At 42.7% G+C, this 12,553-nt stretch overlaps 2 protein-coding genes across 3 annotated transcripts in view; both read left to right on the plus strand.

The window, feature by feature from the left end:
• Positions 1-2,483, plus strand: part of LIMA1 (LIM domain and actin binding 1) — a 55,526-nt gene extending 53,043 nt beyond the window's left edge. For both annotated transcript variants that reach the window (XM_081249855.1, XM_081249854.1), the window contains one exon: positions 141-2,483. In XM_081249855.1, coding sequence (XP_081105981.1) covers positions 141-1,149 — 1,009 coding nt within the window. In that variant the 3' untranslated portion in view covers positions 1,150-2,483. The remainder of the gene's footprint in view (positions 1-140) is intronic.
• Positions 2,484-5,557: 3,074 nt separating this feature from the next.
• CERS5 (ceramide synthase 5) overlaps positions 5,558-12,553 on the plus strand; it is a 34,293-nt gene continuing 27,297 nt past the window's right edge. The window contains exon 1 of the mRNA XM_081249861.1: positions 5,558-5,882. Coding sequence (XP_081105987.1) covers positions 5,686-5,882 — 197 coding nt within the window. The 5' untranslated portion in view covers positions 5,558-5,685. The remainder of the gene's footprint in view (positions 5,883-12,553) is intronic.

Below are 12,553 nucleotides of genomic sequence, written 5' to 3' on the forward strand. Positions count from 1 at the left end.
CAGTGACTGATGTGCTTTTAAAGGTATTTTTCTCACTTAGCATCTTCTGAATATACTGGAATTGCCAGGTTTCAGCCTACTGGTGTAAATAAGAGTATACAGATTTGTTAACTTTATGCTCTTTTTTTTAAAAACAACAGTCTAGGAACATATGCCTCTTTACATGGGAGAATCTACTGCAAGCCTCACTTCAATCAACTCTTTAAATCTAAAGGCAACTATGATGAAGGCTTTGGACACAGACCACACAAGGATCTGTGGGCAAGCAAAAATGAAAACGAAGAAACATTGGAGAGACCAGCCCAGCTTCCAAATGCAGGGGAGACCCCTCAGAGCCCAGGGGTAGAAGATGCCCCCATTGCTAAGGTTGGTGTGCTGACTGCAAGTATGGAAGCCAAGGCCTCGTCCCCGCTGGAGAAAGAAGACAAGCCAGCTGAAACCAAGAAGTTGAGGATTGCCTGGCCGCCCCCTACTGAACTTGGCAGTTCAGGAAGTGCCTTGGAGGAAGGGATCAAAGTATCAAAGCCTAAGTGGCCTCCTGAGGATGAAATCAGCAAGCCTGAAGCTCCTGAGGATGTAGATCTGGATCTGAAGAAGCTAAGACGAACTTCTTCACTGAAGGAGAGAAGCCGCCCATTCACTGTAGCAGCTTCATTTCGAACCTCTTCAGTCAAGAGCCCCAAAACCTTGTCCCCATCTATCAGGAAAGGCTGGAGCATGTCAGAGCAGAGTGAGGAGTTTGGAGGAGGTGTAGCAGCAGAAAGGAAACAAATGGAAAATGCCAACGCCTCCGAGAAGAATGAGAGTGTGGAAAAAACAACGTGGCCAAACAAGGGATCTAAAGGAGAGGAGACAGGAAGGAGAAGTAAGGAAGTTCACAGTTTTGAGATGGGGAGTGAAAATCTTATAGAAAATGGTGCAAACTTAGATGAAGGTGATAGAAACCTTCTCATGCAGCAGTCTTCACTAGAACCCAAGTCTAAAAATTGGTCTAGCTTTGCAGATGACACCTCCACTAAAGAATTCACTACTCAGAATCAGAAATCCCAGGATGTGGGATTCTGGGAGGGAGAAGTAGTCAAAGAGCTCTCTGTGGAGGAACAGATAAAGAGAAATCGGTACTATGATGAGGATGAAGATGAGGAATAACAAATTGCAATGATGCTGGGCCTTAAATTTATGTTAGTGTTAGTGAGCCACTGCCCTTTATCAAAGTGATGCACAAAACAGCTGTCTTAGCATGAGCTGTAATTTATGTGGAAGTAACTTTGGGAAAGAGTTCTTCCTTCAAAAAAATCCCATACTGTGCAGCTTAAGTGAACTGATTCTAAATGCTAGATAACATTACTTAAATCCTCTCTTTTAGCAATGATGATATACACAACTGCTTTAAGGTCTTTTGGGGGTTGGGAGTGTGTATGTGTGTGTGGCGGGGGATATTCCAACGGATATGATCCAGCTTCCACTGTACTCCCAAAAGACAATATGAAAATGGAGAGATGATTAGTAGTACACTGTTACACTAAAAATTCAATTGTGGAATTAGGAAACATGCAGAAGGGATTTAGGGGCCTAAACATTGTGACTGAATGCACTTTAGTATAAAGGGCACAGTTTGTATATTTTTACATGACTACCAATTTATTGTTTAGTAGTCCTCTGTTAAGAGATCAAATATTTAGTCTTTAAAAAAAATTTAGGTTAATTTTCTTACTCTGATACATATGGGGAATTTACTGCTTGCTCCGATATATATGGGGAATTTATTGCATCCTGCTTTCTAAACCACATCCTGAACTGGATTATTGAGATATAGCATAACCATCTTTTTGGAGCACCTTTTGAGCACCCTTAGTGCTTGGAGAGATTCATTGTGTCCCAAATAAGCTATGGTATTTGCCAATGAGTTTGACTACACCCCCAAGTGATTGCTTTCTTCTCTGGTGGTATCTGTGCTTCTCATAATTTACTGTAAGCTGCGATATTTTTATAAGATCTTTTGTATTGCTGTTTGCCATGTTGCATATTAGAGCAAAGTGATGAGTTTAAAGGAGGAATAACAGAAAAAGAAAAATGCCTTAAACCACTTGAGCTCAGATCCCCAAACCCTATATTCTACTTCTGATATCCCCTTTCTGGGACACTAGTTTTTTAATACTTATAAACTCTGAAATGTATTGATTTTTATGGCAGACAGTATTCCTAGGGTGCAATTAAACCAGTTATAGGCCTTTTTTGGGAGATGATTTTCTAGTATTAAGGTTTTGGAACAATATGAACTTGAGTACAGTTGTTGTACATAATTGATATTCCAAATTGTATGTTGGGGGAGAGAGGTGTTTTAAGGTATAGGCTTTTCTTTATACTGCATTTTTAGAGATTTAGCTCTGATATTTTTTAGAGATGTAAAATATTCTGCTTTCTTACAGTCTTGCTTACTCTGAAACATTTTTATTCAATAAAGCTTTTAATTTACACTTGAACTTTTCAATGTTCCTTTTCCATTATTATTTTACATTGTTACAGTCTCTCAGGACCTGCTTTTACCTCAGCAGTTTGGGTAGAAAAGGCAGATGGGTCTGATGGGTATCAAGTGAAGAGACATGCAATGTATACTTCTCACCACTAGGTGGTGGTGTTGGGCTGATCTTAGGCTTTCATCCGCCTAGAAAACATTTTTCTTGAAAATTGAAAGCAACTTGGCAAGAGAATTATTTGTACATTCAAAATGAGCTGTTTGTTTTACCAATTCAAAATGCAGTGGTGGTTTTTTATTGTTAATTGTACTCCGCATTTAATAATTTACCTTACAAGTATACCTAAATGCTAAATGGAATTTCCAAATGCCTCTGCTGAAAATGGACTTGTTTTCTACCCTGGGCAGAGGCATAGTTGGTGGTTTGATTTCCTTGCTTGCAGAGGCAACTGCCCCAATTAAGGTACCTTTTTTAATGGGAGTGTAGATTTCCTTGGAGATAAAAATGCTTTTTGAGTCATCTGTTAACATTTTCCAGGGTCACTGTGTGTTCCAGCATCTTGCCTGGTCTTCTAAGTGCATGTCCGGGTACTACTTTCTGCTCTTGGCCCCAACACAGGCTGAAGTCATTTAGAAAGCCCTGTTCACTGAACAGTTAATCCAGAAGTTCCTGCTGACATTTATAAAATATCCAATCTTGGCTTGAGTTTAGCTACCTTTACTCTGTGACTCACTGCTTGCTGCTCTAACCCTTCCACATTGTACTCCCTATGTCTACTAACCTTATACAAAAAGTCTGAGTGCCTATGGCTGGCATTAATGGGTATCAGTTGAGTATGTCACCATATATCAGGTACTTGGGGGCTGAGATTACCCTTGCAAGAACTCCTTTCTGTGCCTTTCAAGGGCTAAGATAGACATAGGTACAGACAGTAGAGACAAGAATTAGCTCCATAATCAATATAATAAAAGGATATTCTTATCAAGAGAATGACCAGATAACACTAAACATTCTTAGAAAACAAAAGAACCTACAGCCAAATAAAAAGTGCTTATCATTTATTCTCTCAGCTCTCTAAATGAAGGCAACTTGTTGGACTATGTCAATGTTGACAATAGGATGGTGTGAATTTTTCTGTTGGTAAAGCAGGAAAAGGGGCCAGCTTGGGACTTGAGATGCTTAAGGAGACTGTCCATGACTGCTACAGGGGCCAACTTAGTTCTTTTACCAGCTTGCTGGTCAGATCACTCCTGGCCAAAGTGAAACCTGTACTAAATTTGCTTTCATTACGTATTTCGTCAGCAATATGTTTTCTAACAGTCAAGAGGTTGAGAAATGGTACATACGTGTTTTTCTGGGAATAGATCTTGAGACCAAGATCATCGTGTGTTGGCCTCTGCATGCTAAGTTAGCATGTTCTTTGTTCCTTGGGGCTCTGCTTTGAATTCCCATGGGATCAGAGAGTTTACTTCTTTATTTATTTATTTTGGCCACACCACACGGCATGTGGGATCTTAGTTCCCCAACCAGGGATCGAATCCATGCCCCCTGCAGTGGGGGCATGGAGTCTTAACCACTGGACCACCAGGGAAGTCCTGTGAGTTTACTTCTTTTAAAACATATCTTGAATATAGGGTAGTTACCATTAAGCTATTTCTGGGTTTGGATGAAAATGGCTTCAGGCAGTGTGGTTCTCAGACCAGCAGCAGTGGCATGACCTCTGAGTTCGTTAGAAATGAGAAATGCACATTCATGGGCCTACCCTGAACCTCCTGAATCAGAATCTCTTTGGATGGAGCCCAGAAAACTTTTAGCAAACTCTCCATGTGGGAGATGAGAGAAGCTAATGTCTGAGCTGTGGCACACTAAGGTTTGAGAACCACTGAACTAAAGCAGACCTTCTAGTCTACTCCTTAAGGTGGCTCCTTTTTTTTTCTCTTCTTTCTCTCCCTTTGAAATTCTTTATCTTCTGCTGCAAGCATGCCTACTAGTATAAAGATACTCTATCTGTCCTTGGACAAGATTAGTTCTTTAATCTTTTTTCAGATCATTCTAGGTAGCCTGTGGTAATTAACCTTGTAGCCAGGTTTGAATGGTTGGCACCCACGGTTCAGCGTTCTCCAGCGATTGAGGGACAATTTAGAATTCAGTGTTTTGAAGGTTTCTTGTCTATGGCTGCCCTCCCTGTTTATGTAGATCCACAAAAGAGTTCAATGTTTAATGTGGAAATCTAAAATTAAGGAGTTTTGTAGGATAAAGCCTCAGGGTTCTGGAATCTAAAGACTTTCTGGTTCAGAAGCTCAGCTCTACCACTTGTTTATATAGCCTCGGGCAAGCTGCGCTCTGGACCTCAGTTAACTCATCCATAAAATAGTAAATCCTACTTCACAGAATGAGGAAGTTAAATAATGTGTGTAAAATGTTCAGTGCAGAACCTGGCATATAGTAAACCTCATTAAACATTGGCCATCATCTACTTTTCTTTTTCCTTTATATTTTCTGTTGGATATCTTCCATTTCCTTTCTCATGAGAAGAATAAAAGAATTTTTAAAAGTCAATTTTGAGGGATATACGAGGACAGGGGGTTGAGATCATGGAGGGGCACGAAGAGAGAAAAAGGGTGGGGAGCAAAAAGAACGCTGCTAATAGGCGGAACCATCTGAGATGGCGATAAACCCTAGTGAAAGATGGGGGCTGTGAGGGAGCGGGGAGAGAGAGAGGTATGGCCTTCCAGGGAGCAGGAACAGCTTAAGCTGGCTGGACTGAGAAGAATGTCCCCATAAGGGAGCTATGCCTGAAATAAGGGGTGTAGCCGTAGCTGGACGGGAGAGTGAGGGAGGAGGAAAATCTTGGCCGAAACCGGTAGCAAAAAGGGGCAGCACGAGCGTTGAGTGCCTGTGCGGGGTGGGACAAGGGCTGGGTGGAGGCGGGGCGGGAAAAGGAGGGGCGTGGCCGGGGTCGGGAGGCGGAGTCCCGAGGAAAGGCGGCCGGGGGGGCTGCGGTGAGGGAGGTGGGCGGGGAGGCGGGATGGGCGGTGAAGAAGCCGGACCCCGCAGAGGAGGCGGGCTGAGACGTGACGGGGACAAGAAGGGGCCGGAAGGGGGTGGCCGCCGGTCCGGCCCCGCCCCGGGGCCGCCTCCCCGCGGGTTCTGTTGGCCGTGGCGGCAGCTGAAGCTCTGGCGGCGGTGGCCGCGGGGTGGGCGTAAGATGGCGACAGTGGCGGCGGGAGCCCTGGGGCTGCTGTGGGGCTGGCTGTGGAGCGAGCGCTTCTGGCTGCCCCAGAACGTGAGCTGGGCCGACCTCGAGGGGCCAGGCGACGGCTACGGCTACCCGCGGGCCCGGCACATCCTCTCGGTGTTCCCGCTGGCGGCGGGCGTGTTCTCCGTGAGGCTGCTCTTCGAGCGGTGAGAGCCCGCGGGCGAGCGGCGCGAAGGGCTGTGGGCGCGGGCTGGTGAAACCGGCCCGGGGGGAGAGGCGGAGGTCGAGGACCGGAAGACGAACTGTAGGGACAGCCCGGAAGCAGGAGGCTGGGAGAGCCTGGGCCGCGCGCGGGATGCTCCGAGGGTGGCCTAGGTGGTCGTGGAGCCTAGGTAAAGACAGGGAGTTTGGGGCTTGGACATTGAAAGAGTGAGGGTCGAAGGGGACACTGGACCCATTCAATTTGAGAGCTCGGGGTGGGTGTCTCATAGGCCTCTCCCCAACATCCAAGGATTCTGCAGACCAAGAAACTGCGAGCTGCGACCGAGAACCCGAGGCGGGAAACAAGAAAGGGCTGCCAGAACCAGAACTAGTTGGGGGCATGGAAGCTGAAGGGTCGGCGCAAGAGCCAGACGTTCCAAGCCGAAGAAATGGGTTCATGGGAAGATAAGATTTGTGAGGACACTGTAGTTCCAGAGAGTTGAGGGGCACAGGATTAGTTAGGCCCTAAGCCTTGGTTCGTCACACCGCATGGACGCGTGTGTGTGTGTGTGTTTCAATAAAATTCCGCCAAAGCCCGTAAGACAGTAGAAATCTGGTAGGGATAGGGTGTGGTGGAGCCTGAGTGTTCCAGAGTATGGAAAGGTGTCAAATTAGTTGCAGAACAGGCCTTGGAGGCCTGAAATGGAAGGAGGAGTGGTCATGTTGAAAGGATGGAGAGCCTTAGGGCGTATGAGACAACAGCTGTATTGAGACAACAGCTGTACTGAGCCAGCTTCTAAGTGACCATGTGTCTTGACAAAAAGTGTTTTCACTTTTCATTGAGTGAGCGGCTCCTGTCTGCTGTCTAAGATAAAGATATCCATTGAGGACTTGTGGTGGTGATTTTACAATGTGGTCTTATAGCTGTGAGTGATTTTGATCGAGTCTACTCATACCCCGGGAAAGGTGACTTCTTTCTGCATAGGTCTCAGGTAATGAGGATGGCAATTTGACATCTTTTGTTCCTTTGGCCTGTAGAGCAGGAATGCCCTTTCGAGGATGGGACTATATTGCAGATAGACTACTCTGTTACTGTCTGAACATCTAATATTATCTGTTTTGGATTACTTCTTTGATTTGCCTACTATTTCTGACACAAAAATCTTTCAAAATATATGTTATATGTTTCCCACCATTCATCCATTATTTAACAGTGTTTATGTATTGTTGTCAAAGTGCTGTGCCAGAAGTGTAAGTATAGTCATTGTATTAAGTATTCCTGGGGTGGAGGCACAAACCTCTTCTCCCTCTTAGGAGTAACCTAGGTCCAGGTACTCTCCACCGTCGCACCTGTATGAGAGCAAAAAAAAAAAAAAAAAAAATAGAGAAAGACAGTATAATGCCTGAAAAGGAAAATACACAATTCAGGAGAGAAAAAAAAAAGTTCATCGTCCTAGGAAAAGATTCTCTGCTTTTCATATAAATATATACTAATATGGAAATTTCCCCAAGTTAGTGGTAAGAGGAACTAGCTTGTTGCTTCTAAACACTCATTTTATATAAGCTTGCATATATCTTCAGATTTCCCAGGAGTGCCCCCAGGTGACTGTGAAGACGGACATATCCCCTGGCACAGCCACTGGAAAGGATCCTTTTTACCTGTGGGAATTCTGTCTGAATGTTTCTGTGGTGCTCCAGTGTCAGGGGAGAAGGGGTGGATGGGAATACTGATGTCAAAGCATTCTAGCATGATATTCCTTGGCCAGTAAAGGACAGGTACCTTGTTCATGTCATGTTTGACCTTAGGAAAGTTTAAGCCTAGACGCAGGCTTGCTACTTTGTTTCTCTTTAAGACCTACCACTTTAGTTAGCAATAGAAATTACAGCTGGATTACCAGTTCTTCTCTTACTGCGCTGGACTTCCATAAAGGTAATAGAAGCCACTTGTAGAGTATAGAAAAGGATATCGGAAATATTGGTTCATTTATTCTCTTTCCTACCTTTTCTCCTTTCTCAAATCCTAACTACTTAGTTTCTAAAAGTGATTCATATAATAACCATAAACTGTAAGAGCTAGAAGTCCAGCCTCCATTTATATACATAGTAAACTAAGGCTTAGAAACATTTTGCAGCTTTTCAGAGGCTGCATGCTCACCTGGGGGAGGAGGTAGAACCAAGATCCAGAGTGTTTTCCCCAGCCCCATTCTCTTTCCACTGTATGATGTGGCCACTTTTCATATTCCTTAAAACCCCCTTTCAAGAGTTAAGATGTAACCTGCCGTTCCTACTATTCTAGGATTTGGAGAACAAATCCATGTACATCTTATTCTTGGTTATTTAATATAATGTGTTTGACCTGAAATTTGCATTTTTTGCTTCAAATTGTTCTGCATATATTAATGTCTTACACTATGCCCTTTGATAAATTATCTCTGTGTTTTAAGAATATCCTAAAGAAAAAATATAGAGTTTACAGTTTATCCTTACTTTCTCTTCCTTATCAACCACACCAAGCATTTGTTTATTTTATTATTATTTTATAATTTTATTTATTTATTTATTTATGGCCGCGTTCGGTCTTCCTTATTGCGTGCAGGCTTCCTCTAGTTGAGGCGAGCGGGGGCTACTCTTGGTTGGGGTGCGTGGACTTCTCAATGCGGTGGCTTCTCGTTGCAGAGCATGGGCTCTAGGCGTGCGGGCTTCGGTAGTTGTGGCACATGGGCTCAGTAGTTGTGGCTCAAGGGCTCTACAGTGCAGGCTCAGTAGTTGTGGCGCATGGGCTTAGTTGCTCCGCGGCATGTGGGAGCTTCCTGGGCTGGGGCTCAAACCCGTGTACCCTGCATTAGCAGGCGGATTCTTAACCACTGCGCCACGAGGGAAGTCCCCATTTTATTCTTTAAGTTCCCACATTCCCTGGAGAGCTGTAGCCTCATCTGATAGGGACGATTTGAAAAGCCACCTGACCATATATTAATGTAGCTAGGTATTTCGCTAAAGAACTGCAGATAGGAGATTATTACCTACCCAAGAATAGAGGCTTTTTCCTTTGTGGGCCTCTGCTAAGTGGTTGCATTATGGTGGCCTGCACCTTGCAAAATACCTTAGATGTGGCATGTGTTCAGTAAATTCTGATTGAATGTTTGAGAAGGGTCTACCCTCGTCTACTCAGATGCCCAGAGGAGTAACCAGAATCTAGATCTTCAACATGAAATAGATGTTTGGCTTGACTGAGAGAGACAAAACTATAATTCCTTTGTTTCTGTTAAATTTCACCAAACAATGTTTGCATGTTGTGCACCTTTCTGCAGTTTCTTTTTCTTTTTCCCCATCCCCCATGCACACACTCATGCTACCCTATACCCTATCAAAAGAGAGATAAGAAACTCTTCCACCTGTTCTTTAAAACTTCTTTTAATATTACATTGATGATTGAGACCTGAGGGAATGAATAGTCCAAGCTAGGTCTGCCGTGTCTTACTTAAATTGGATCTTAAAGATAAAATTGTTTGAAATTTAATATCTAGTCCCTGAGCACTTATTCCTTGGGATCAAGTATAAGCTTGAGACTTAATATTGATATCTTCAGAGCTACATAGGCTCATTTATTTTGAATATGGTATTGCAATAGGAGCTTTATGTTGCCAGGAGAAAATTGTTTTGTGAATTATACAGGAGATAGATTAGAGCTCTCCTTGCTGCTCATTCATTATTCCAGTCCCCTCTTCTCTCCTGTTACTTCCAAGGCAACCTCACTGGCATGTCTAAGGAACTTTCTCAATACCATTCTCTGGCACAGGGGACTAATAGACTCACTTACTGGCCTATCTTGTAACTAGAAACAAGAGCAGTGACTCACTTTTTTGTGCACATTTCTTAACCACTCATTTCATCTTCCTCTTGTAAACCTTGCTACCTCTGCTGCATGCTGCCTTTTTTTTTTTTTTTTTTCCCCTGTTCTTCCCCACTTCTGCCAAGTGGAGGAAGAAGAACCTTTTTCCTCTTCCTAACAGACCTGCTGCCTTCCTTCGAGGTCCATGTCATGTCACAACATTGTGACCCAGTATTAGTAGGTCCTCCAGACTGGAGAGAAGTGTTGGGAGGAATGGACATAGCTGCTGACTAGGTTGTAAGGGAGATTGCCCATTCCACTACATCCCTAAAGGTATTCTGTTGGGCCTTATTGAATTGTAAATCACAGAATTAAGTCAGGTTTGAAGATCCAGCAGAGTGAGATTGAAAAAGATGGTCACATGGCTCTGCCCTTATCTAAGAACCCACCTCTTACTAAGCTGCAGGTGATCAGAAGCCTTATGTGTCCCTCCTCTCTCCTGGAAAAATTTCCCTAGCCCTTTCTGTGCAGTGGGTGTTGATGCTCTGCAGACAACCCTGAATACTGTCGTGACTGAGGTCAGGTTCCTGGCTTACCCCTGGAGACAATATATTTGTCACAGAAAAGAAACATGTCAGATATTTTTGCTTTAGCCACTTGCTGATTCAGAAAACTAGGGTCTCCTAGCTAGGGAAAGAAGAAATTAACGGGGAGAAGAGGCATCAAGTGAACTCTGTATCTTCCTTATAGAGTGGGGAGGGGGAGATGTACCTATTTTGGCTTCCTCACCAGAGGTAGTTTTAGGCAGATAAAGCTGCTTTCTAAAGAATTCACTGAGTTTGGGGCTCTTTGTGGTTGAATCCGCTCCTCCTTTATCTTTGGGGAAGTTAATTGAGGTGTTGCTGCAAAAGGAGTTAACCATAGTCACTTCTAACTAAAAAAAGAAATCTGAAACTCGTTTTCCTGGATGCAAAGGCAGTTTTCCTAGATATGAAGAATTCTCCCTGAATTATCTAGTACTGTGGTTTCCAGTATAGGAGCCACTAGCTAGTACAGTAACTACTAGCTTTTGGGGATTTCAACTGTGACTGGTCAGCACTGAGATGTGTTCTAAGTGTAAAATACACACCGGATTTTCAAGACTTAATGCAGGGAAAAAAATGTAAACTCTCTCAATTTTTAACATTGGTTACATATTGACATGATAATATTTTGGATATATCGGGTTAAACAAAGTATATTATCAAAATTAATTTCACCTGTTTCTTTTTTACTTATTTTAAAGTGCCTATCAGAAAATTTAAAATTACATATGTGGCTCACATTATTTCTATTGAGCAGTGCTGATGATAGTGATTCAAATAAGTGTTAATTACCAAGAAGAGAATTTTAATGTAGATTCACATTTGATTTATTTTTTATTTATGTTTTTTAAAAATATTTATTTATTTTTGGCTGCATCAGTCTTAGTTGCGGCCTGCGGGATCTTTCGTTGCGGTGCATGGGCTTCTCTCTAGTTGTAGTGTGTGGGTTTTCTCTCTCTCGTTGTGGTGCGCGGGCTCCAGAGCACATGGGCTTTGTAGTTTGTGGCATGCCAGGTCTCTAGTCGAAGCACGCAGGCTCAGTAGTTGTGGCGCGCTGGCTTAGTTGCCCCGTAGCATGTGGAATCTTAGTTCCCCGACCAGGATCAAACCCGCATCCCCTGCATTGGAAGGTGGATTCTTTACCACTGGACCACCAGGGAAGCCCCTGATCTTGTTTTTAAGCACCAGAAGGTGATTAGTCCTGAGTATATTGGACCAGGTTTTAAACAGTGGGGCTTTCTAAGAAATTATAGTAATAATGGGATTTTTAAAATGTAAATCATTTTCTGAATGATTTAAATGACTAGTTATAGTCTATTTTGAGTAACTGTCGATTAACAATGCCTTCTAGTCAAGTATTGCTCTGGAGTTTTTTTCTTCTGCATATATTTCCTCAGTTAAGTAGTTAATGATGTGTAAACAAATAAGTTTGTCAAGTAGTTCATTGGACATGAGGTGCTACACAGCCCTGATAAGGCAATGAGAATAATCAAACTATTGTATTCTTCTCAAAACTATGGAGTTTCTTAAAAAGGGTATATATCTTGTAGTCTTTAGTTCTGGGATAGTGTCAGCATTTGTAAGAAGTCTCAATTATAGGCACAAAGGGTCTCAAACTAAATCAGATTGTTGTGGTTGTGTTTTAATACTTCTTGGGGAAATCTCCAGTTATAGACTGAAATTAGTTAACTTGAATTTCTACTGATTCTCCGGAAATCATTGACCTCCTACATTAGCTGGTAGGTTATCTGATGACCCAGGAGGACAGGTGGCCACATTTCCTTGAAACGCTTTACCTTTTAGTTGAGAATTAAGTTTTTACCCATTTGTTCAACTGTTCATTCTTCAGCAGTTATTTATTGGGAGCTTAGTATATGCCAGATATCAAACTAAGTGCCAAGGGTAAAAAAGTAAGTCATGGTGTCTACGTGCAGGAAGAGAGCAAGAAAACCAGTGGTTAAAATAGAGTGTAATGAATTTATGTACAAGGTTAAGTCATGGGAATTTGGAACAGGTGGATTCAGTTCTTTTTAATGGTTATTAACTGAAATACAGGCTGGCTTAATGTCCCACTAACAAACACTTGTTTCTTGAATTATGAAGGATGGTAAAAACTTCTTAAGGAAGAGCTTTTTGTTAACCTTTTTCTCTAATCCACCTCTTATTCAACATGAATGCATTTGTGTTCATACTTTAAGCAAATGCATTAAGTAGTATAATTACTCACCCATTTAAAAAATAAATATGTTTAATGAAAGAAATG

This window comes from Mesoplodon bidens (assembly GCF_964165515.1).
Source record: "Mesoplodon bidens genome assembly, chromosome: 11".
NCBI lineage: Eukaryota > Metazoa > Chordata > Mammalia > Artiodactyla > Ziphiidae > Mesoplodon > Mesoplodon bidens.